The 26,748-nt window shown below is 42.0% G+C and overlaps 2 protein-coding genes across 4 annotated transcripts; one reads left to right on the top strand and one right to left on the bottom strand.

The window, feature by feature from the left end:
• Positions 1–91: 91 nt before the first annotated feature.
• On the top strand, positions 92–5,387 carry mmadhca (metabolism of cobalamin associated Da). 3 transcript variants are annotated; one of them, XM_006795714.3, is made up of 8 exons: positions 92–185; positions 672–714; positions 1,679–1,820; positions 1,935–2,152; positions 2,426–2,531; positions 3,930–4,051; positions 4,129–4,215; positions 4,577–5,387. In XM_006795714.3, the coding sequence occupies exons 2-8, from the start codon at positions 706–708 to the stop codon at positions 4,793–4,795; spliced, it is 903 nt and encodes a 300-aa protein (XP_006795777.1). In that variant the 5' UTR covers positions 92–185; positions 672–705; the 3' UTR covers positions 4,796–5,387. The 3 variants fall into 3 exon arrangements, with proteins under 3 accessions (XP_006795777.1, XP_006795776.1, XP_087692595.1); XM_006795713.3 differs by lacking the exon at positions 92–185 and adding an exon at positions 234–451; XM_087836469.1 differs by lacking the exon at positions 92–185 and having other exon boundaries at positions 507–714.
• On the bottom strand, positions 5,207–16,519 carry lypd6 (LY6/PLAUR domain containing 6). The gene is made up of 5 exons (XM_087836470.1): positions 16,450–16,519; positions 10,321–10,470; positions 7,207–7,305; positions 6,200–6,330; positions 5,207–6,129 (listed from the first exon to the last, which is right to left on the bottom strand). Exons 2-5 carry the CDS (start codon positions 10,436–10,438, stop codon positions 5,938–5,940), a joined length of 540 nt encoding a protein of 179 aa, XP_087692596.1. The 5' UTR covers positions 10,439–10,470; positions 16,450–16,519; the 3' UTR covers positions 5,207–5,937.
• Positions 16,520–26,748: the final 10,229 nt, after the last annotated feature.

Raw genomic sequence — 26,748 nt, 5'->3', positions numbered from 1 at the left:
TAGACAATTTTCACTCACTGACGGAGACAACTGCAAACCGCTCACTAGATGGCGCTCAATGCACACAGAGCATACAAACGTGTAGAAGAAGAGGAGGGCGATACGGAAGTCGTGCGGGGTTCATTTGTCCCTCCTGACTTTCCGTCGTTGTTTTGTAAAAGCATACAGTACGTGTAAATCGACAGGTACGGAACAGTGTGTACTTTTCCTGCTGTACTCCCAACGACACAATAACATTTGTTTTCTTTATTATGAACACGAAGGCGCTTGTGCTTTGCACTGCGCCGTGGTCTTTTTAAGGTCACGTGAAAACAGGAAGTGCTTTAGATGAACTCTTATTTAAAAAAAGAGAAAGTGATAAGAGTAGATATCAGCTGACCGAACGACTCTCCTTGTGATAGCAGGTGCTAAAGCTAGCTGTGTTGTCAGCTAGCTGATAGTTGAACTTGAGGTATTTTAGAGGAATATTGTCTGTGTAGATTAATGTGTGAAATAAGTGTATTGGTCACATGTGTTTCCGCATGGGGGGGACACATGCAGTCATTGCATCATACAAGCTATTTTAACTCGGCTGGTTAGCAAAGCTAACATTTGGGAGTTTTAATGTTTTCTTTTGTGTTTTCTGTTGGGAATAACAGTTTCTGTCTTCTTGTTACTCTTTCATCAAACAGGTTCAAGGATAAAAGGCGAGGGAAACTAAGCACAATGTCTAATGTAAGTGACCATTTTCCTCATGCTAATGTTATGGCTCATGCTAATGTTATGGGTACTGCTATTCACTTAGGCCAGAGTAGATTTTAAAAAGAATGTCTGATTGTCCAAGAAATGACTTTAAATCATTTTAAAACGCTGCACAATGATTTTGAAATGATTGAAACCAGTTACAGGCAGTACTAGCTGTTGGCCCATTCAGGCCAGTAACATTTTTATTCACCACTCAGGCGTAGCATTAAAGCAGACTGTCTGAAACCACTCGTCGCTAATGAGTAATTTGGGTTTTTGTTTTTTGGGGTTTTTGTTTTTTTTATAGGCATTATTTATTAAAAGGTCAAAACTTAATCAAACCACATGTTCAAATTGTGTAAATGCTAAAGAGAACAATATATTTTTATCTGTATCCAGCCAGAATAAAAACAACATAAAAATAAAAGATTAAGGGAACGCTAACTCATAAAAATGAGTTTGTAGCAGTAGTCTAAAGAAATGACACAATCAGTTGTCCTGATTGGTGGAGGGAGGCTGTTTCGCAGTTTGGCCGCCACTACCTCAAAAGCACAATCATCTCTGGTTTTATAATCCGAGCAAGGGACAGTTAGGAGACCTCGGTTAGAAGATTGGAGAGGTCAGCTGGAGTGATAAGGTCTTAGAAGCTATGTTATATAGGAAGCTCATGTCCATGTGTTGAACTGTGCCATCCTTCTCCTCTTTATGAGATCAGTTCCAAAAAGATTTGAAAAATTTTAGTCTGGTCACAGGAAAGTATTAAATTCCTCAATACTGCAACATATTGGATGCATCTGGCTCTTTATTTCCAGAGAACCAGAACTAAATGGCAGCATCCAGTTTGTCCTAAATAAAACATACAGTAAAAGTATGAAGCTGCAGACAGTCCACCGTGGGCAGGGCTGTTCCTGTTTCATGTATCTGTCTGTTAACACATGATGTCGTCTGTCTGCAGGTGCTGTGTGGTCAAAGCAGGGCGGTCCTGTCTCGTGCTGCTGGCTGTCGAGCTTTAGCTTCTCTCAGGGCTGGAACAACCAGAACCTTCTCTGCTGCGAGCTCAGATGAGCCTTACATAGCAGTATCACACACAGACTCAGGTGAGTCGAACAGGAAAGGACGTCAGGCAGTGTTGCAATGCAGTTTTCAGTAGTAAACTGTTTAGCACCTGTGGCAGCAAACGCTGACAAATCATCTTTGTCACGTCACTCCAGGCCCAAGGACCGTGTGGCCTGATGAGAACATGGGACCATTTGGACCTCAGGACCAGCGCTTCCAGTTGCCTGGTAACGCTGGGTTTGACTGCCACCTGGAGGGCATGGAGGACCAAAAGAAGGCGCCGGTCCACAAGACGGTGCCTGATGTGCTGACGGTTCCAAGCAGCACAGAGAGACACCAGTTCATACTGGCCCAGTTTGTCAACGAGTTCCATGTAAGATTTTTGAATAGTTACGTTATGAGCTGTAACGCAGTCAGAGCTTTTAGGACTACAGTTCAGAGCAGAGAGAGAACAAATCAAAGTCAATGTCTTTGATTTATTTTAAATGTAAGTGAGCTGCTGTGGCTCATTGGTTACAGGAGAAACACAGATGTCAGTAACACTTCATTGTAAGAGTCCAAGTGTGACAATTAACAATAAATAAATAAAAAGAGCTACATTTTTACCACTTTGGTCTGAGAGGGTGTGTGATTGTTTGTTTTTCAGGGAAAGCTGGGGCCTATTTCCACAAGAGTAAGCAAAGCTGAGCAGTACTTTAATCAGACAGAAACAGACTGTGCCATAAACTCCTGCCCAGAGCTGCTGAAGAAAGGTAAGAGAGATTCACCCAGCATTACCTTCGCTGACTGTGAGTGTGGGCAACACAAGCCAAAATGATATCTGGATATTGAAGGAGAATTTACGATAACGATATTTCTGATGATATAGAAGAAAAAATACTGAATAATGTCAAATTGTGGTCATAAATATTTTGTACTTGTAAATCAGACTGTGTTGTTGTGAGTTTTGTAACCTTGCAAACCAAAATATCTAAAAGATTGATGTTTGTGCATCTATAGATGTGTATATTAAAAAAAAAAAGATTATATGTAACGGAGTGAAGGTGATGTTTTTCAGTGTTCGTTTAAAGGAGGGGAAACCTTCCTCCAAAACGGACAGAGCAGTGGAGCCGCCAAGGGAAAGCACACGAATTTAAAACTATAAAATTAAAATATAATTTATTATATTTAAATAGTTAAAAATGTAAAATGAATTAAAACAACCCTGGCCAAGGGACAACACAATAAAAATCAATAAAACACAACATTAAAAGTCCGGTGGCGTCCGCCACGATATAAGAGTAACTAAAAGTTAAAAATCCAGCGGAGCGGTGCAGGAGGGGAACCCGGCGGCGTCCTCGCCTTCCTCTCCACGTTCTGCGCCCCGGTGCGCTAAAGGAGGGAGGCAGCGGCAGTTACTACTCTTTTAGGCAGCTTTGAATCATTAAAAGGGGAAAGTCAAGAGACTTACCCCGGGTGGGCAGAGCTCTCAACTCCGCCCGCCGCTTCTTTGTAACTGCCACTCGGCACCGGCCCGTCTCGTCGCCTCCAATTCTCTGCAGACGCGTACTCCGGCCTCCTGTTGCTGCAGCAATCGGACCGCTCGCTCTATGTCTCTCGTTGCCGGCACTGTATCCTCCTCTGTCCTGACGCCAAGCTCCACCAGCCCTCCGGGCTTGCAGGCGCCGCCGCCTAACACCACTCACTCCTGCCCGTCTCTCAAACCTCCTTCCCCAGCAGTCTTCCTCAAGCCTCTTTTTTGTGGTCCGCCAGGCCCTCTTATTGGCCTCTGGGACCTCCCAGGTGTGATTAGGTTTGTAATCAGGTAGGGGCGGAGTCTTTCCAGGACAAGTCGCCAAATAAATACCATAAAAACATGCAGTAAAACTCATAAAAACAAACCAATGTACAATATTAAAATATTAAAAAAGGTAAAACACGGCAAAACATGCATAGTAAAAAAAAACCTAGAAACTTGTCCCTTTCCACCCCGTGACATATACACATACAAGGCAAAAAAACTACTAACTTAAAATTTTTAGATATTTTGGTTTGCAAGGTTACGAAACTCATTTCCAACTACAACAAACAGAATGGTTTGAGACATGTCATACAGAGATGAAAAGAGTTATATTTGGCTTTATTAACATACGTGCGCCCCTGTGTCTCAGATCTGGAGCAGTTGTTTCCTTCGGCGCCCACAGTTTCCATCACAGTGGTGACGGTCACGCAGACGAGCGGCCGGTCAGAGGACAAGGAGACAGAGCTGGATAGAGACCAGCTGCTAAGTAAAGTAAGTCCTCGTGTGTTGCCCATTACAGACTTCAGAGGTTGTAGCAGTTGGTGACTGTGACTTTGTCCTAACTGCAGTTTGTGAGCGGGGCAAAGGAGATGTGTTTCGCTCTGTGGACTGCAGGATACTGGGCAGACTTCATTGACCCAACAACGGGAGCAGCAGTGAGTAATTCTGTGTTGACTGTCCCTGTTCTTTACTGTCTCAAAGCATATACTTATTCTATGAATGAAGCTTACGTTAGTTTAATTTTCTTTGATAGAAAAATGTTGTATTGAACTAGTTGTCTGTTAGGTGGGGAAAGCCCAAACACAATATGACGTGAAACCACACATGCTTATAAACCTTTTGGTTACAGTGTTTGGAAAATATGGAAAAATGTATTTTCCCTTGTAACATTTCTAGAGATTTTTCCCGTTAAACTTCCTGTCAACTCAAATTCTGGTAGTTCAGCTGTGAAAACTGAGGACAACAAACAGAACAATATTGTTTTAATAATGGAATTTTCCCCCTTTTCCTCAACAGTTCTTTGCGTCTCCATTGGGCGAAACCACACTGCGAACAGACAGTGAGCTGGGACATCGGGGCTTTCACATCGAGGTGTCGAGCTCCTGCACAGTCATCCGCCATATCCTCAGGGGGACTCCTTTGTTTGTGGGGACTATTTTCACCAACGCACCTGTTCAAAGTGCTGCTATTGCTAGACTTCAAGGATTTTCAGACGCACTCAATGATGAGGAATAAACTTTTTCTTTTTAAATAGAATAGAATCAAATTCAAACAGAAGGGTTCTGTTTATGGTTTGGAGAAGCCGCTAACGTTTCCTGTTATGGAGCTGGTTTGTATCAATGGGAAGTTGTGTAATGTTGTAACACAAAGCATCTGTGCAGACCTCGGTGTTGCTAAGGATCTAACTGACACTCTAATGCAGACGTCAGTGCTGTGTCTGACTGACAGAAGCGTTACCCTGCTCTGCATGCAGGGAGACACTCAGAGAAGAAACAATTTCACAATGTGATTCATCTGTAGACAATGTTCATATTTTACAGTTTGAGTATTTATGAAATACTGCGACAGATGTTCTACAGCTGTTGGTGCTAACTACCAGGAAAATCTTTCCGTTTCAAACACCTTAACATGTTAGCGGCTCATATTCTTTTTACAGCAGCATGCACAGTGTTGGTTTTCTCTGATCTGTTGCACACAGTGTAAAGAAACGATGGAGAAATATTATAAATAGTTTCAGAAGATTTCAATTTATTATGGGAACAACTCCCAGAATACACACTGACCTGAATGAACATGGACACACTGCTTATTAAATTATATTTATGTACTTCAGCTTTTTTGTGACTGGCTATGTCTTGCAAACAGGTTTAAACAGCAAGTGGGCGGGGCTTCAGTGCTCTCAACCAGTGCTCTGATGACCATATTAGGGAGTCCTGAGAGCTTGAAAAAGGAAGGCAACTGGACTTCTTTAGGTTTTAAAAATCCAGATGTCTTCTCTTATTATTATTTAAGTCTATAATGATCTGGATGACTGAGAACCTTAAATAGATACCATATTAGGGATAGTCAGCATCATCACACAGAGCCAGGAGTAGAAGACATATCTGAGACAGTGTTTAGAACATTATGAAGCCTGAGCTTTTGACTCAGAGCTGTTTATTATGAGCTATATACAAAGTAACATTATAAATATAACAGAAAACACAGAAATGCAGATCGACTATTAAAAAAGTGGAAAAGAAGAAAGGAAACCAAAGTTGAATCAGTTGTCTTACATATAAAAATGGCTTTAAACCTTCAGTTACTGAAACACGCAGCCAACACAGGTCCCAGTTCTGCCGCTACACGTACCAGCTGTTCTCTTTCTACGTGTTTTCTTAAATGATGTCTCCAACACGTCCAGCTGTGAAGATGACAACAATGATGGCGATGATGATGTAGCACAGCGCTCTAGAATGAAGACTCCCGCTCAAACTAACCAAAGGAGAAATGGAGGAAAAAATGGCACTGCTGTCATTTCTGGGCACCAACACGTTGCAGATGTTTCCCTCACAGCAGGAAGAGCACACCTGAGGGACGAGAGGAAAGCCTATCACGTTAAGGTTGAGGAGACATCTGAAGGCAGAGCTCTCCACGTACCTGGTAGCCAGTATCGGCAACGTCAGCACAGCCAGTGAACAGACACTCCTCCAAGGTGGCGCAGCGCTTGGTCACAGACACACTTTCCCCACTTCTATCCATCATGTGGAGGGTGGAGCAGTATTTAGTATCTGAAGGACAGTAAAATTCCCTTCATGTGACCAATTATGTCTTAATAACTTGACAGATTCACAGGCAGCCCCAATATGAGGAGTACAAGTTTAAAACTGCCAACAAATATTTAAATATAGAAAGATAAGCACTACCAAACGGTACTCTTCAGTGCATGACACTTTCAGCTTTTGGTGATCACAGTTTGTTTAGAGAGTTGGATGGCAGGTAGATGATTTTCAGATTCCACAGTGGGCTCTGGCCCTACTGAGTTTGGGAAAACGTGTTTCCATCAACTCTGTCTCACTGCACATTAATTAGCATCTCCCTCCACTCACCTCCAAAACCACCTGCAGCAAATGGTCTGATTCTGCTGTAGGCCACTTCCACTTAAAAGGGAGTTCTTCCTTCCTACCATCGCCAAATCTCATAGATTGTTTGATCATTGGGTTATCGCTCTAATATTATACCTTTCTACATAAAGAGCCCTGAGATGACTGCTGTTGTGTGCTGATGCTTTACAAGTAAAAATGAAATTATGTTTGTATTTTATTGTAATATCACATATTTTATATATAGTTTTTATAACACATCAATATCTTGAGCGATAACATTGCACATTTATTGAGTAGTGATGCATTAATTAATCATCAAGGTAGGATAACAGTGTAAGAATATGTTTTGTTTTTTATAAATGATTTTTAATTCATTTAAATTATAAATAAATTACTAAATTATTATAAATATTTTTCATATCAATCTATTTTATTTATTTGAATCATTTTCTTGATGTTCGTTTGTAGCGCATTCCCAAAGAAACACGTTTCTCAAGAGAAGTCACTTGAACTGACATCTCCTTGAGCAGGCAGCCACAGATGAATCAAGAGCTGACGTACCCTTTGGACAGTACATGTCCGGGGCCCAGCGGTTGCAGTCGTAGTTATCTACAGCATCTTGGCATGTGAAGCACTTGAATCCGCCAGGGTAAGGTGTAGCTGTGGAGACACAACTGTATTCAGTTTTAAATTCAATAAGTGAAGAAGGTGTGTTTTCATTCCTGTCCTGTGTGTAATATCATTCCTGCAGAAAGGGACCTTCATTCATCAACCTTCTGGGGTGTTTTTTTTTTTAATTAGCTCATTCAATCCCTGTACACATTCTCCGTGTTACTGGATGATTTCAGAGTCTAACGGAGACGAATGTCCTAAAATTCGCCCACCCCTGCCTTTTCCTGGCTTCTGACATGGTTATGAAGTTACCCTCAAAGCACAGATAGGACCAGAAGATGTGAAGGGCTTGTTAATCAAAGCTGGAGGGGCCCCCAAACCAGGTGCACTTTGGTACGAATCTTCCTGAAACGAGTTTCCATCTTATCCCGAGGCTTGTTTTTCCGAGGTGCCCCGACTTCCTTGCAAAGAAATGTGTGTTAGGTTTTTGGGGATTGGATACTTGGCTCAGGTTTGGATGTAAGATAGACAAAGCTCTTAAAGTATATAAATTATGACTCTCATAAGTATTCTCATAGCTGAGAATCAAATCAAAACTGCTGCTGTTTTTACATAGTAAAACTGTTTTCATATTTCTTGTACCATTTCTATTTTGATGTATTTGTTTAATTCACATGTCACAATGTTCACACTGTTCAGGTTTGATGCTTTTCTTATTAAAATAAAGTGCTGTATGACTGTGGCCTGTAGTATAGCGCACTTTAAAGGTTACGTAAATAAATGTATATACCAGCCTTTTTTTGGTTCAAATTAACTGCAAGTTCATCCCAGACCAATTTCATTTTATATTAACATTATTTGTTGCAGAAAAGGTTTTGAAAAAGCCAAGTGTGTCGCTATGAGTCTTAAGACTGTGTTTGTGTTGTTCACAATTCCACGAGGCCGAGCAATTTGTGCACCTACAATGCCATATATGACATCATGTTATTTTTGTTTCACAATACTAACATTTAATTTTTATCCCCAAAACATCAGTTTTCTGTGGTATATTACGACACTAGCACTTTACCTAGGAACCGCCTAGCAGCAGGTTAAAATTAGCTGCTTTTTTTTTCTTTACACACTTAAAAACACCCTGTTGTTTTATCAGTAACCTCTGATTTGCCCCCAAAAAAGAAAAATTGAGTAAGTCATGATTGATGTAGACAAATAATTTCCATAAGTTCTCGATGGGCAATTGAAATGTGTGAATACAAAGTGACAAAACTGCTTTTTTTGGTCATTAGTAACACAAAACCCACTGGTCTACAATGCTTTGTATACCACAGTGGGGAACATTATGCATATATTACTAACTGTGTTAATAACTGTGACTGTCATCTGACTGTTACTTTAGAAAGGGCAGTGGCATTAGCATAGGTGCACTTTCTTGGTAAATACATTGGACACTTAATCATTTAAAATAAAACAAGCTGTTGTCCAGTTTTTTGTTTATTCTAGGCAGAAATTTCTGTCTTATATTGAAAAAAATCTACTAAAACTACTAAATTAAAACAAATCATGTTACTGTCTAACATGCTTCTCATTAAAGTAAGACACTTTAACGGTTTTACTGGATATTTATGTTTTAGCACATTTCATATATTAATTTAAATATTTGTATTTTGACTTTTAACTATTAGTTCTTTAATTCATTCAGTGTGTGAATAAACATGTATAGTATATCACACTTGTTTTGTTCCTTTCACATCCTTATAAAGTCCCTACTTTTATGCAAATCAGAGATGGATAAGCGGAAAATGTAAAAACTTCCTGATTTGAGATGAAATGACCCATGTGTATACATTTATATGGATCATTTTAACCGCATTTTGAAATAATAATAAGAGTTGTAAAGTGCTGAATCAGAATATACAGGTAACCTAACGAGTGAAAGGTGTTTTAAGCTAGGGAAAAATCATTGGTAATGGAAATTCAGCTCAGGTGAACCTCTCAGTTTGTCTCTGTTCATGTGAGTCCTGCAGCTCATTTTTACATGAAGGCTCTGGCAGGTACACAAACTGTACAAACAAGCTTCTGGTTGTGAAACTTTGGGTTAATTAACAATATGTCATTTGGTCAATCACCTTCTGATTTTCTGCTTATTTAACAATTCTACTGATTACTAAAAAAGAAGCAATAAATGTGTAGCCTGTGTCATAGATACTCTCCAAAGATTTATGGATACTCATCAGTCTACTCCACGTCTCTGACTCAGGGATCAAACAAGGACCAGCCACTTTTCAGTCAAAGAACAATCCTGTTATTCTCAACAAAGACACAAACCAGTCGTTTTGATGATCATGAACCACATCCTTGTGTAATGAGTTTCCAAGATTTTTTTCAGGAATTTTGAAAAGGGATTCATCAGTGTTATTTCCAAGAATTAATTCCAAATAAATATGAAATACATTTGATCTTTTAAAGGTGCAAGTAGCAAATAGCAGAACTGTAACTTGTAACTGGAATAAGTTCACTTAATATATGTTAGTGTTTTAAGAACACACATTTCAATCAGTGTAATCTATATTATAACAGCCCAAATCTGTTGCTTTTGTTTGTCTGTCATACGTCAACAGTTGAGAGAATGAAAGCTGCAGAACCAGCTTACAATCAGAGAAGGATGCCAACTATACTTTTATATATTTATATTTTAACATATTGTAATGAACTGTTGTTTTGGCAGCTACAACTGATTTAAATACAAAACAAAACTTTCCATTAAGTTTCATTTGTGCATGTGTTGCGTTTAAATGCTTCTGTACTCACTCGTTATTCATTCAGTTAACATGACTTTTGTACCTTTGTAACATTTATTTATTCAAATAAAACAACAGTTTTGTTTTCTACACCGTGCTTGCTTTCTGCTTTTCTTGCAGCTTGTTTCCGATACATATTATTAAAATGTTCCATTCAAGTTCAGTGCACGCTATTTAAAAACAATGTCGCTAATGTTATTCAGTCATATTCAATATCAAACCTTTAAACAAATTGAGATGTAAAATAGTACTCTTATACTCCTACTTGAGGGGTGCAGCAGGATGATATCCTTCATGGTGAAGTCCCGTGACTGCGCAGTTTTCACCCAGTCAGTGATGGTGGTCAGCAGCAGGACCCAGGCCACTGTTGGCCAGGCCTCCATTATTGGACCAGAGTGTCTTCATGCACTTAGGCCTGTTGAACATGAGTGGATTAAAATGACAATATTAGAGAATCTTACACAGATAAAGAATGTAAACACTCAGCCTCCCTGAGCTTTTTTCAAAGATACTACAGAGTCTTTTTAATGTTTTGTTTTTTTAGTGTACAAGAAAGCATGATTAAACCACAGCTGAACTCAACGAAACATCAACAAAAGGCTTCAAGTGGCTAATAATAGAACCAATAAGTCTATAAACGTGACCACCTGTGTTCCTTCTCATGCTGTGAGCCTGCTTCATTAATCAAATGTCAAAGGAACTCTACGAGCCAGCTTTAAGCCTCAGCATCCCTTTCTGGATTTAACAGATAATGACAGTGCTGATATTTTCATATTTTACTCAAGAAACTGAACACTGTTCATGTAAACCTATATTAATGCTCATTATTTTAATGCCAATCAATAAAACTCTCTAGAAACTATTCTTGAACTAATCTGAAGGTAATATGAAGTTTATAGGTCTGTAGCAATTGACCCTGCAGAAAGTTGGTATCCTCTGTGGACTATGCAACCCAGCATCCACTGACCAGCATCACCACCTGCAGGAGCCACCATAGAGGTCAAGTGTAGTGCATATCAGCTGGAATGGGAGAGGACCTGGTGGGCCGATCCCTGACTGTTGAAATTAGCTGTATTGACACAAATGTCACATGTCTCGTGGAGAAGGAGACTGAGCTAGTGGTGGAGGTTATTGGAATCAATCTCCTGGAAAGGGCCTGGCCTCCCTCCAGTCTGGGGTTGCCCTTGGTGAGAGATTGCGGGCAGGGGTAGGTAGGTATACTTGTATCCCCCAGCGTTCCTGTAATCACTGAAAAAAAGAGTATGGTTTGGGTAACCTGTGGGACTCCAGAGGAAGCTGACAGGTACCAGCTGGCAGATTACAGCTTATGTAGTAGCTGAAACAAAAAGTCTAGTGTGGGAGAAGTTTGGTGAGGTCATGGAACAAGACTTTTGGTCAGCGTTGAAATGATTCTGGCAAACCACCAGATGACTCAAGAGGGAAAAGTGGTGCTCTATCTATCTATAGGGGTTCTGCTGACTTCAGCTGAGGATATAGTCGGAATTCTTCAAGGATCCCCTCAATCCCAGTGACAATGCTTAGCGAAAACAGAGTCTGGGGACGATGGGGACAACTTGCCCATTACTAGGAGTGAGGTAATTGAAGCAGGTAAACAACTACTTGGTGGCAGGACCAGTAGGGTGGGTTCCTTAAGCCTCTGGATGTTATGGGGCTTTCTTGGTTGACATCCCCCTGCTACATCACATACAGATCTGGGGCAGTGCCTCTGAACTGGCAGACTGGGGTGGATGTTCCCATCTTTAAAAAGGTTGACCAGAGGGTGTACTCAAATTGCAGGAGGATCACACTACTCAGACTCCAAAGGAAGATGCACGTCAACGTACAAGAGAGGAGACTATGTCCTGAACCTTGGACTCAGGCGGAACAAAGCAGTTTTCTTCCTGGTCATGGACCTCTGGACTCTTTGGGTTGTGTTGGAATTTCCCAGTCAGTCTACATGTGCTTTGTCGACTTGGAGACTGTATTCAGTCACATGTGTAAATGCTGTTAAATAATGTTCTGTGTAGAGTTCATGATGTGGATGATTGATTTATAATGGGTTACATAATTTCATGAATATATATAGTTAGTGTTAAAAATATCTTTATTTGAAATGTACATGTGTAAAATGTAAGAGCTGGTGTCTCATGAGAATACCCTTAACGAGAGTACGCAAGACCTTTCGTGGACTGCGAGGGAGCAGATGTCTCTCATGAAGCATGTTAAGCTAAAGGTTTATTAAAAGAAAAGCACCACAAGGACTTAAGGACCTCTTTTCAAGACAAACAGTCAATGAGGTAGTTGTCATTTGTTTTTATTTGTGTTTGGACTTAATATGTGTACTGTAAAGTTGCTAACTGGTTTGTACTGTTCACTCGTGACCAGTTCTCACGGCGTATTGGCGTACTGGTGTACTGGTGATGGTGAAGCTGAGGAGGAGAGAAAGCCCAAGTAATAAACGCCCGTTTCAAAGAACCGACCAGTGTCTGTGTCGTGAAGAGAGCTACAACATGCAGCTTCAGGAGCATGGAGTATCTGGCTTGTTGCTACGAGCCATTCAGCCCCCGCACAACCGCAGTGATAGTTTGGTCCACATTGCCAACAATAAGTCAGAGTCATTGTAGTAAAGCTATTTATTTTGCTATAATTAAAGCCTCATAGAGGATTTTGCGATTGTATTGATATTATATCTCAATCCTGAGCTTTCAGTTAGAGTCCAGTCAGAACACTCCCTCTTTTTAGATTCACTGAAACGTCAATCAGTGAATTACACACCAGATGACCTGGTTTTATCCCTGACTTTTATGTTTTATCCCCAGGCACTGTGCCAGACTGTGGGGCTGTAAATGCTTGTTTTCTTTGCATTATGCATGCCCCAGTAAAATGGATCCACATCTTTACTTTGGTCCAAACACCCATAATGTAAAGTGCTACAAGAACACACTTGTTTTACTTCCAACACAAAGACATGATTATAAGTCATAAGACCTGAAACTAAAATAATTTCATTAAAAGGAAGCTTAGTAACCGATTGACCACATACATTTTCAGGCTAAAATGTTAATTTTCAATGAGTCCAGGTTCTCAAATGTGAAAATGAATGCCACAGTGTCTAAGTGGTAGTTAATATTCAGGATTAAAATAATTAAAACCTCCTCTCTAGATTTGCATGTCTTTTCAGCATGTGAGAAACTAATAAACACACGAAAACACAAAAAGGTCTGTAAATCAGGCTTAATAACAGGATTAATCTAAAGCCTTCACAGCGGTCTCCTAGTCTTCAGAGAGGTCTCCTCCTATTGCATTCATCAAGCTCCTCGAAGCACAGTGCTACTGTATAGCTCTTAATCATACGCTGTAGGCTGAAAGAAAAACTTGAGATTAGGTCCCAAACTTTGAGCTGTCTGAAGGATCCCTGGCTTTGCCTGCAGTAAAATCTGTTTTTAGGTCTGAGAAGAGAAGGCAGGAGTGCAGGGATTACATACAAAGGCTCCCTGTTACAACTGGGGGGATGGAGAGGGTTCAATCAGCACCAAACAACTCCTTCGGTCCCAGTTAAAAGGCTGTAGAAGGCTAAAAGAATCTGAAGGAGAGTCTGCCAAGACAACAGGGGATGAAGTTCAGAGATAGTGTAAACTGTAGATTGTTATCTGTTTAGTTACACATCTGGATGCATCCACACATTACAAAAAAAACTAATGTGATGCAGATATATGAGCTAAATTGAAAGAAATGGCTCGGAGTTTAAGATGAATCTTATGAATATGTATTACTTGATATGCACTAATGAAACAAGCAACAGACCCAAACTGTCGTATGGACATCATGAAGTTCATGATTAGAATTATTTGCACTTCATTTTTGGCATAAAAGAAAGTAATGTGCAGAAACATGTGCAACTTGTTACATCTTAGAAGAGAAGATGTGGAGGCAAATATAATGAAAGACTAATTAGTGACAGAACACAACTGGAAACTACAATATGTCACATAAAAAGGTTCAAAACAAAAAAGAGCAAAACATTAATTGATCTAATAATAATGGCGGCTCCAGTGGTTCCAAACCATTTCAGTTAACTATACCTCCACAGCTATGTCAAATAAACTCAAATATCACCTCACTGATGATGAGATTATTTCAGTGCAATTTAACCTGATTTTTTTTTTTAATTGAACCTTATTTAATTTTGCTGTGATATTTACAATACAATCGAACTTGAATGCAGGGTTAGTTAAATTATGTACTTTTGTAGTACAACCATTTCAACATCATCATAATTTATCTGTGTGGTCACTGTATTAGCTTTTTACATGTATCATTTGGCCATTATTTTGAGCAATTTTATTTAACCACCTGTCCCCTAATGCTATGCAGCTAGCTTAAATGTTAAATGTTAATCCAATAATGTTAGCTTGATACTGGATATTCATTATACACAGATTTTTTTTATTATTATTATTTTCAACTACTATTTCAACTACTAAGTTTAGACATGAACTAATAGTATATAATAGTGTAACCCATATATAAATATAAATTATTTATTTTAACCATTATCTGTGCTGATGGCTAATTATTAGCCATTATGGCAACCATTATCCAGTGCCAAATTATCATAATGAAATGTATATTAAGTTTTTATTGCAATTTTTAGCAAATAACTACAACCTTATTTACGGTAAATAGCTTTTAGCCAAATTTCTTAACTGCTATGAAATTTTAGCTAACTATTGAAACTGAACAGTCTCAGTAGGTTTGCCTGAATATTATCATTATCATTTTAGCTAATTTAACACTTTTCCCATTACATTTTAAACTTCAGCTAACTTTTTCTCTTGTTTTAGCTATTATATTTCCAAAATCATAATGTTCTAGTGTTGCACTTGACTCATAATGTCTTCATTTCCTTCAGTTTACACCCAGGCAAACTCGGTTGTTGAGCTAATAGATCTAATTTAGTAAAATCCACTAACTCACCCTGCAGTCTGACCTGACAAAAATAGCTGGCTTATTGCTCCAAATTGGTCATGTGTTTCAAAAGAATACGTGATCAACATTTAGACCACCAGGGTTGACTTTGAAGTTCAGCAGCTCAGCTCTATTGACCAGACACATATGGCAGGGGCTTAACTTCTTTCATTCCACTGATTTTCTCCCTATCTATACTCACGTCAGATATAATTGACTGCATTCACAAAATTCTTGTTTCTCCTGTATAATTGGGTGGTTGAAATGTCATAAATATAAAGTCCCCTTCCCAAGCATTGGCATCTGGATTTACTGACACACTACATCACTGCGTGATTTTTGTGAGGTTCTTGCTTAGCTCATAAAACATCTGACATTTTAACATTGTTTAACATGACCAAAAAGGTCACAGTTGGCCAGACACTCTAAATGAATGTAGTCTCCTTACTGCCTATTTGTATTAGCTGATTCATTATGATACATAAATCAAGATAATATGACGAGCAGACATTCCTTGTGTGACCTGTGCTATATAACATTCATAATTGGATTATTATCTCTTGTTATCTCTAAAGCTGGTCCAACTTTAAACTGTAACCTATTGTGACCAAACTACAAAACTTGGCTTTAAAACCACAAAACAGTCGTGCTGAGAGGTCAAGTCTAAAGAACTGGACTTTGTAAGTGTGTATTTTAAATTTTCATCAATATTTGGGTAGCATAGCTTCCACACTATAAGGAAGGATTTAATTGAGTCCAATACAATATTTTTGCAATGTAGCTGCTCATATTTATATGTAAAATAGGGGTGTGAGACATGTAGGTCAGGACCAGAACTGACCCAAAAACTCCAGGTTTTGTTCTTTGGCACATGTACTTTGAAGGCAATGCAATAAAAACATGTAGTATAAACTGTACTTTTTGAAAAGAAAGGCAGATTAAATATAGCTTTATTGGTTTGGCGACACATCAGAATAAACTGGGTTATATGCGGCCCATGAACTCAAATGTAATGTTCTTATAGCTGTCAAAATGATTCAATCATTAAGCAGAATATAATGTAGAAAATACTGTAGGCGCACTTCAAACAAAGTCTACCACATTAAAAGCACCATGGAAACTTGTGTAATCACAGTAAATTTACAACTTTTAACAAGGTACAAAGATTTACTGGGTTCCCACATAGTTCAGTTTAAAATCATATGCTGTCTCCACAACTATATTTGCTCTTCACTGAAGTGGTGAATATGAACTAAATCTCACGATCAAAAACATGACAGCATTTCATGAAATATCATATCTTCAATTCATCTAAACTTAACGCTTCTCAATTGCACTGATGCGCACTGAATTGATTTAAACTTACATGTGTTAGTACAACTTGACTCTACGACTTTATCGCAACACTTTTTTAATAAGAACTTACCAGCTTTAAATGCGCGATAGGACGCTCTCCATTCGGCGCGGATGAAGCTCAGAAACTAGTGAAGTGCAGCTCGGCGCAGCTGAGGAGGGGAGGGGGAGGCTGCAACGTCACAGACATCGGCACTCCCACGAATAGAAATGGATCATACAAAAAACAATGTAGGCTCATGTTTTTTAATTCACCTTTTTTTCATGGCGGGGATTTATATATTATATATGGCAATGCACTGATATACAAAAATTTCCCTTTATGATTTTTTTTAAATACGCATTTTGTTAGTTATCAAAATGTATTACTTTAATAAACTAATTAATAAGTATATGTATGCTATTTTTCTTATTTTTAATTTTTTTCTTAATTTAATAAAATACTTTTTACAATTTTTTTTTTTTTTTTGCCTGTCCCGTTTGGCTCTTTTGCCATCAGAATTATTGTCTAAAGGCGAAGAAAGATGCCCAACGGATTTTCTTTACCAAATTGACCATCCCAGCTTTGCCGTAATGGTCCATTTGATTCACCTTTTATTATTTATTTTATTTTCACTTGCTGAATACGGGACAGACTTGACTGGGGGAAAGAAAAGGGAGAAAGAAAGAGGGAAAGAAAAACAGTTGAGAAGAGGGACGGGGGAGAAGGGCAAAAAACAAAAACCAACAGAATAAGCAGAAAAAAAAATACATATATCAATCACCTGGATCACCTGTTGAGAAAGAAAAAAGAAAACAAGCAGAAGAAAACGAGAGTAATACAATAAACAACATCACAATGATATATGGGAATATGACAGTAAATACTAAATATTAAACATTATTGTGCAGCACGTAAGATCGACAGCACAGTGTGCTTTGAGGTAGGAGCCAAAAAGGGTGTAGTTTGTGTGTGTGATCACCCGTGTGTACACCTGTGAGCATGGACGCGCTTGTTTTTTAAAAGGTTCCTTCATGTAATGATCTGCTAGAGGGGGTGTGGGGGGCCACTGCCCCGTCCTCCAGGGCATGAAGCAGGTATGAAGGAGATCAAAACTCCGGACATCCAGAGGCCCCCAGAACACAAGAGACCAAGGAAGACCAACAGAGGGGCAGCCGTGCCACTGTCCCAGAAAGAGCTGAGGAGAGTCCCAGATGAGGGGTCATTCAGCAGCCACGGAGCAAAAGCCAGGGGGGGTTGCAGTGACGTGCCCGTGAGCTCCGCCGGCAGCCAGCTGTGCCTGAGTGACCGAGCCCCAGGCCGAGAGGCCGGGGGCACCCCACCTCCGAAGTGGCCCGAGCGAGCCCCAGGCTCCAGGCCCCGATAAGCAGCCGCCAAGGAGTGAGCCGGTGTGTACCTGGACGCCCATCCCCGGACACAAAGAACCACCAACGCACCGATGTCTGCGGGCGTCTGCCACCGGCAGGGGAAGTGGTGGGGGGAGATAGGCCTCCATACCTTGGAGGGCCTGAGATGTCCACAGAGAGGTGGCGTCTGATACCCAACCTGACATATAGACACAGACATACAGGCACACACAGATACAAACATCCATTCCCACCCTCATGCTCTCATATGCACTTACTCCACACTCAACCAACGTGGAGACAGACATAAAGAGACGCTGTACACACAATCACACTCCCCCTGCGTACTCTACAAACCGGGTCTAGGTACCCTTGCCCCTGGAGGGGGGAACTGCACCCAGACCCAGGTTGTGTTACCCTTTTTCCCTGCGGTGGGGAGAAGCAGACTGCCCCGACTCCGCAGCAGCAGGGAGGCCCCACATTCCGGACCCCAGTCGGACGGCCAACTCCTCCTCCTAGCCCCCCTGCTCCAGCAGGTCGCAGAGAACGGGGGGTGAGAGAAGACTCCTAACCTCCCTCCACCCGCTCATTGTAGTGTTGATGTATGTGTGTTCTAAGGTGCATTTAAAACCCAGGAGGGCATGGAGCTACCTGCCAGAGAGCAGCAGGTAAGCGCATAGCCCCTCCTGCTAGCCCTCAATGTCTACGTGTATTTAAAATTGAGAGGTGGGCAACGACGCCAGGGGTGAGGTGTACACCCTGATGGTAATTTGGATTCCGTGTAGCGTGCCCACCCCCAAGATCCTATATGTATGTGTAATGAGAGTGTGAGTAATGTGAATGTCTAAGTTGTGGGATAAAATTGAGGCAGAGGCAGGCAGAAGGGACATGGGGGGGGGTTACCTCCTCTGCACCCTGGTGACACACCCCTACTCCAAGGCCCTGCATGTGTGGGTGGTTGTGGTGGAGCGGGAAGAGGGAGGCAGCTGGAGATGGGGAGGGAAGGAAGGGAGGGGCAAGCTCCCCCGCTGACCCCAGTAGGCACCCCCATACTCCGCGACCCGCCAGGGAAAGGGGGCACAGGCCCATCCGAACCGGGGCCCAGTGCAGCAGCACCGCCCGGCCCCACAGAGCCCAGGACAGTCCACCCAACCCCACCACAGAGAAAACTGCACCCACCCCATCATCCACTCATCTTCCAGACTACATAAGACAATAGACGCCCAGGCTGAGATCTTCCTCCACCTCTCCTGTATCTCCCCCTCTTGCAGAGAGAGTTCCTGAAAAGAGGAAAGCTCCTGCAAGATGTGACAACCCCCCCCCCCACCAGTTGAAGAGCCCCCCAGGTGGCTCGACGCACCGGCGGCACCCTGCGCCAGGGCTGGGCCCCCATACACCCACCCGCCCACAACCCCCGGCAACACACCAGCCAGGGCTCCAGGCCTCACGCCCTTCCCGGACCCACCCAGGGGCAGCCAGGCTACCAGGTCAGTAACCCCCGTCCGTCAGCACAGACCCTCCCCTAGCCCTGCTGCACGCAGCCAAGAGGAAACTGTCACCTAAGAGCCAACAGAGCCCCTAATTGGCCATGACCGCTACCCCGGGTTGAGCCCCCCTTTTTACAATGTTGCTGAAGTTTAAGTGAATGTGGGGGAGCTGGCCCTAGGGAGGGGCATCCTCCCCTCCCTTCTTTTCCTCCCCATCCCCGGCTACCTCCCTCTTCCCGCTCCACCACACCCACCCACACAGGTAGGGCCTTGGGGTGCGGGTGTGTCACCAGGGTGCAGGGCAGACATTCCCCCCCCTCTGTCCTCTTCTGGCCACCTGTGCCTCAATTTTATCTCACAACTTAGACATCCACATTACTTACACTCTCATAACACACACATATATATATAGGGCCTTGAAGGTGGGCACGTTAACGGCGTCCAGTAGACGGTCTGTGTATTCAAACCTACCTCCGGCGCCGGTGCCCACCTCTCAATTTTAAATCCATGTAGACATTGAGGGTTCTCGGGAGGGGCCGTGCTAACACCTGCTGCTCTCTGGCAGCAGCACCATGCTCTCCCTTGTTTTAAATGCACTTTAGAGCAACACGCAGCAACACTACACTTGAGCAGGAGGAGGGAGGTATGGGGTCTTAACACACCCCCGTTCTCTGCTAGCCATCGGGGCGGGGGGGCTGGGAAGAGATGCTGGCTGTCCGATTGGCCTCCCTGCTGCTGCGCAGCCTGGGGCGGTCTGCTTGCCTCCACCCCAGAGGGAAGGGTAACATCTCTTGGGTCTGGGTGCCGTTTCCCCCTCTGGGGGCGAGGGTACCTGGACCCGGGGTATAGAGTATGTTTGAGGAGTGTGATTGTGTGTACATGTCCATTTACGTTTATTCCTACGTTGGGTGAGTGCTGAGTGTTTGTATATGTGTGCATGAGGGTGAGAATGCATGTCTGTGTCTGTGTGTGCCTGTTTGTCTGTGTCTATATGTCAGGTCAGGTCTTAGACTCCACCTCTCTGGGAACTCCCAGGCCCTCCAAGTGTGGAGGCCTATCTCCCCTCACCACACTCCCTGCCGGTGACTGATGTCCTCAGGGGTCGGTGCATTGTTGGTTCTTGGTGTCCGGGGCTGGGCGCTCAGGTATGTACCAGCTCACTCCCGGTGGCTACTTGGCGGGGCCTGGCGCCTGTTGCTCGGTCAGGCTTCTTCCGGGGCCTCCGGCCTCTGTGCCTGCAGCTCGGTTCACTCTGGTGCAGCCCCCTCTAGCTTCTGCCCGGTGGCTACTGGGTGACCCCTCGTCTGGGGATCCTCAGCCCTTCCCATGAAGGTGGCACGGATGCTCCCCTCCGGTGGTCCTCCTTGGGCTCTTGCACTCTGGGGCCTCTGGATGTCTGGGGCCTGGATCTCCTCCATGCCTGCTTCATGCCCTGGGGGACAGGGCTATGGCTCTCTACATCCTCTTGCAGACCATTACATGGGGAAACCATTTGAATACAAGCACACCGATCCACACAGATGTGCACACGGGTGTTCACTGTTCGTAGACTTAAATCACACCTTTCTTGGCTGCTACTTCAAAGCACATTGTGCGCTGTCTGTCCTGCGTGCTGCACAACAACATTCAATATTTAGTATTTACTGCTGTTTACACTTAGCTAGATTAATGCGATGGCGTTGTGTTTAGTATGTTGCTTTGGTTTTTTTGCTTGTTTTCTCTTCTTTTTCTCTCAACAGGTGATCCAGGAGATATATTTTTTCCCCCTTTCTCACTGTCCCTCTCCCCCTTCTGTTTTTCTTTTCCTTCCTCTTTCTTTCTCCCTTTCCTATCCGTCACGCACGTCTGTCCCGTCTGTAACAACTGAAAATAAAATAAAATAAATAATAAAAACAAAGGTCGATCAAATGGACCAATACGGCAATGCCATGATGATCCATTTGGCAAAATAAATCCATTGGGTATCCTTGTTGGTCTTCAGACAACAGTTCTGATGGCTAAAGAACCAAATGGGACAGGCAAAAAAAAAAAAAAAAAAAAAAAAAAAAAAATTAAGTGAATGTGTTATTTTTTGCCAGTTTTAGCCGCTACATCAGGTCATATAACCACTGTTTGTGATGGGAGGGGCAGCGCTCCGCGACCTCAGTGGAACTGCCCTCCTGGCCAAGAGGGAACAGAATGCCAGTAGAGGTGCCTCATTCCCACTGATGCCAAAGAGAGAAAGCAGGGGTCCAGGTGGCAGCATCACACTGAGAATCCTGGACAGGGTATGGAAAACCTTTGTCCAGAACTGGTCAAGTTGGGACAAGACCAGTATATATGGATCAGTGAGGCTTCAGCAGCTTTGCATCTATCACAGTATGGAGTGATTTCAGGATATATATGAGATAATCTGGATTTTGAGAAGTGGGCTCTATGCACCACTTTTAACTGGATTAAACAGTGGCGGGCACATAATAATGTTGCGTTGACATTTTAGCAGGGGCGTAATTTCCAGGGGGGTTATGACCCCCCCCCCCCCCCCTCCAATAAAACTATGAATTATCTTGCATAAATAGGCTGTTGATTTTCTTCAGTTATTACCAGCAAAATAGTTGCATGTTTAATCATTTGGGAATTTACCCCATTTATTTATTTAGACAGAGATCTTGACCCCCCCAATGTTCAGCACAAAGTTACACCAATGCATGTTAGCTTATGGGGCCCATGTTTTGTCATGTCTAAGTCTTCTGCCCATAATGTTCTGAGTTTGGATGAAGAGGTTTGTGTCAAGTTTAATATTTTATTGAAAAGCAGGGACATCAGCCCTCTATTGGTTGGATTGAGTTGTAGGATATTTTCTAATAGTGTAGCTCTGGTAGAGGGCTTGAGCCTGAAATCTGGGAATGAATAAAGTGCCTGACTTGCAAGTATCTGAAAAAGTGTGTTGGTGGTAGATTGTATTTATTAGCAAGTTGTTCAAATGATGCTAGTTTGTTGGCTATGAACAGGTCTTTAAAGAAAGCTATTCCACTTCTGTGCCACTCCACAAACCCACCGTCCTGGGTAGAAGGTTTAAAGAAATGGTTAGACACAGTGGGGCTGAGAGGGGAGAAGTCCCAGAGATGAAAGTATTTCTTATACTGGCCCCATATTTTCAGTGAGTGTTCAGGAGGTTCAGTTTATACCCGAAAGCTGACCAAATTGACCAAGCAGATTTAATGTAGATGGTAATGAAGTTGAAGGCTTAGAAATAAAAAGCAGGAGATCATCTGCATAAAGCGAGACCTTGTGTTCTATGGTATTTCTCCAAATGCCGTGTACTTGCAACTGTGAAACGCAATGACAAGGGGTTCTACGGCCAGATTAAAATCCAGGGGGCTGGGAGGACATCTCTGGCGTGTGCCTCTGTGAAGTTTGAATGTTTTTAACAATTGGACGTTAGTCCGTTTTGTAGCAGATAGCTGAGAGTAGAGCAGTTTAATCCATCCATAATTTTGCTCCAAAACCAAATCTGTGAACGACTGCAAAGAGATTGTCGAAGTCAACTCGATCAAAGGCTTCTTCAGTGTCCAGAGAGACAACATATTCATCAGCATCTGTAGAGCTGAAATAAACTATGTTAAATAGCCTTCTTACATTAAATCAGTGACCTTTAATGAAGCCTGTTTGGGCTTTTGAAATAATTGTTGGGAGAACCAATTGTAGTCTACGGGCAAGAATCTTTGCTAATATTATAGCATCTGTGTTCAAGAGAAATCTGTCTAAAAGAGTCACATTCCACCGGATCTTTTCCTTTCTTTGCAATAAGTGTGGCACAGGCTTCATAAAATGACTGAGGAAGAGATCCTTGTTTAATGCAGTCAGTGAGGGTTATACTAAGCTGCGCACACAGTAATTCAATTCAATTCAATTCAATTCAATTCAGTTCAGTTCAATTCAATTCAATTCAATTCAATTCAATTCAATTTTATTTATATAGCGCCAAATCACAACAAAAGTCACCTCAAGGCGCTTCATAGATACAGAGAAAAACCCAACAATCATATGACCCCTATGAGCAAGCACTTTGGCAACAGTGGGAAGGGAAAACTCCCTTTTAACAGGAAGAAACCTCCGGCAGAACCAGGCTCAGGGAGGGGCGGCCATCTGCTGCGACTGGTTGGGGTGAGAGAAGGAAGACAGGATAAAAGACATGCTGTGAAAGACAGACAGAGGTTAATAACAGATATGATTCAATGCAGAGAGGTCTATTAACACATAGTGAGTGAGAAAGGTGACTGGAAAGGAAAAACTCAATGCATCATGGGAATCCCCCAGCAGCCTACATCTACTGTTCTACATGTTGCCATCTTGTTGTCGAGCTTCAAGAATACTTTGCCTTGCCCTAGAACTGTTGAGAAGGCTTGCCAGTAATTGGTGGGGTCTGTCACCATGCATGTAGAATTTTGATTTGTCAAGCAAGAGCAAACGTTGAGTTGATTAAGTTGTGAGTGGGTCAAGTCTTGTTTTGAGTTCAACATGCTTTTTAAACATTTCGTGACTCTGTTTGAGAGCATACTGGTCATCAGCCTCCTTAATTTGTTGCATTGACTTATTTCGCTCATAAGTGGACTGTTTTTCAATTTTTGCTGAATAAGATATAGGCCTTAAAGACACGTGATACAACAAGGCTGCAAGTATTAAGGGAGGAGTTAGTGGCGAAATAAAAGCATATCTCATCTTGGCGAAACTTTACAAAACTGTCATCTGACGGAAAGGTTGAATTGAAATCCTATTGTGCAGTTTTTATAGGAAGATGTGGAAGAGGCAGAGACGGAGTAAGTGGGGCATGATCTGAAATAACTATGCTATGGTAGGCACAGGAGTGGACCTGCTGCAGACAGTTAGTGTCAGTGATAAAGTAATTAATTCTTGAATATGTATGGTGCACGTGTGGGAAGTAGTAGTCTCTCTTGTGAAGATTTAAGAAATGCCAGACATGACACATTCTATATTCAGTTGATTTATAGAACAAAGACAAAGTGCACATTCACCTTAAATGATAAGAACAGAATAACTATACAGTAGGTGGAAATTAGTCCAGAACAGGTTTTTTTTTTAAAAAAAAGAGCGAATACATGAGGTTCATAGCAGTGACCCTCACCCTCGACAAACCCTCCCCCAGACAGAAAATAGCTGCCTCACCCGTAGAGCTCTGACATAATGTCCTTGTACTGTGCCTGCTGATTAAGGACCTCGGGATTGCAGTCCTCCACAATACCTCTTAAATGTGGACAAGCATTGTTAGTCAAAGTATAATTGTTCTGAAAGATCAACTGTGATTATATAGTCCTGATTAGAGGGGTAAATACATACAGTGTGAGAGGTGACAGAAGGATCTGGGCCTATGGAGGTTTTTGGCTGACATGTTAAACATCGCAGTTTACAAAACACCAAACAAAGCAATAATTTTGGATGAATGGTGTTCCATCTTTCCAGGAGCAATTTTAAATACATGCACAAGAACCATCATTGGTACTGTTCTGGTAAGTGCTGGTCCAATGCCTTGCATTTCCTTTATTGTTTCATGAGTCTGTATACCAAAGCATGCATGAATGTGTTTCTTTCAGATTATGTTTCAGAGTCAAAGATGGAAATTTCAGGGCTTGCATTTTTCTTGAGGAAATTACTGAGATACAAGCCGCACTAACTGCTTGTTCATTCGCATTCCTTGACTCAAACACATGGTATGCTGCGACAGATAGATAAGCTCATCACTGACAGGCAGCAGCCCTCTGACCTGACTGGTTATGTGATCCGTTGTAGAAAAAGCACAGAGTGAGATAGCAGCCCTTCAGATCCTTGGCACATAGAGGAATTTATGTAGTAGGCACACAGATATGCTATAATATGCTATAAAGTCTGGACAGATGGCCACTGCTGAAAGAGCACCTCACAAATATGCACACTATTCAAATGACAAAAAGTAAGATCAGGAGAGACACGCAGAAAAGGGAGGATGAACTCCCTTTTAATAGGAAGAGGCCACTTGACTAAATTAAGCTCAGGGTGGGGAAGGCACCTGCTGTAAATCGGGGGCGGGGGGACATAAAGACTTTAACTTTTTTTTTTAAGTCAGTAGGAGTCAGTGTGCTCTAAAATATGGACTGGTACTGACTGATCAATGGAAAATGCATCTGTAGAGATACAGACTGTGTCCATGGACTAAGGCCCGGCCGGGCACAGCCCGAAAAAGGGACTGGGGCCCATCTTTCTGCAGGCCCGCCACCCGCAGGAGGCACCATAGGGGTTGGGTGCCATGTGAGTCGGGCGGCGGTTCCCGGCTACCAAGACTAGCAATTGAAATGCAACATTTACTTTAGAAATAAGTGGAACTTCACTTCTGTAGCAAAGACCAAACCTTCTTAAATTCAGTATTATTAACAAAATTGGACTAGATGTTTAACAGAAAAAATATTTTCCTGAAACAAACCATTGATTTATCTGATACAAGACAGCAAGGGACAGTAAGACAGAGTCCTGGACAGGAAGTGATCGACATTTCCTTTGTAAACCAATTGGGACTAAAGCTGTTATGTTAGTTTCAGTTAGGTTTTTGTGTAAGATATCGCTTTTGTGTCTTTGTGGGCTGATCAGCCACTATGTAAGGGTAGGGCAGTTTGTTTGGGTTAGTAGTTTTGTTTGTTGCCAGCTTTTGAGTGGAGTTCTGTTACTTTGACCTCTTTTATGGGTCCAAGATTTAGATTATTTGCATAATTTAACCAAGTTTGTTTTTTCCTTTCCTTTACTGCTCAGTCCATCAGTCTCACTTCTTAAGCGTCCCTCTTGATCGGTTAGTCTCAGCTGGGTCTGCTCGTGCCTTTTGAGCAGCTACGATAAAGCCTCTGATTTTTGCGGCCTCTCCTCATTTTCCAGGATTCTGGCTTCCGCCTCATCCTGCCTTGTGTTGGTTTTCGCTGTTTCTCCTTTAATATCATCGACTTATGCTTTGACATCTTGCCTGAAGTTGCGTATTTCTGTGAGAATCATGGATAAATCCACCAGATCCTCCCCTCTGCTGGTGCCGCCTAAAACCAGGTTTGCTGTGTGGCGGCTATCATTAGGTTCTTCAGGGGGTTGTATTTCGTTGAGTTTATCGACAGGTAGAACAGATTTCTTACTCTCAGAGGTGGTTGTCATCTTCACCCCTTTCTAAAAGTTAAGGCACTGTGGTTTTTACCTCTGTTTTTATTGGCTTCAGAATGGTTTTTGTTGACTTTTGTCTGGGGGTTGTTTACTATGCTGCCATCTCTCGCCTGTCCAATTCTGTTCTTTTAATGATTTCTTTGAACTGTTCTTTTTCCAGGGTACCATACATCTGTAATAAAACAACAACAACAACAAAAAAAACAAGAACAGGATGCACAAATGTTAATTTATTTTTCTCTAATCCACAATGGATCAAAAGTAGGTAGGTAGGTAGGTAGGTAGGTAGGTAGGTAGGTAGACAGACAGATAGATAGATAGATAGATAGATAGATAGATAGATAGATAGGTAGACAGACAGACAGATAGAT

The sequence above is a fragment of the Neolamprologus brichardi genome, chromosome 23 (assembly GCF_056152115.1).
Source record: "Neolamprologus brichardi isolate AB-2024 chromosome 23, ASM5615211v1, whole genome shotgun sequence".
Lineage (NCBI taxonomy): Eukaryota > Metazoa > Chordata > Actinopteri > Cichliformes > Cichlidae > Neolamprologus > Neolamprologus brichardi.
Note: the sequence above shows the minus strand (reverse complement) of the source record. Positions and strands in the feature narration are given on the sequence as shown.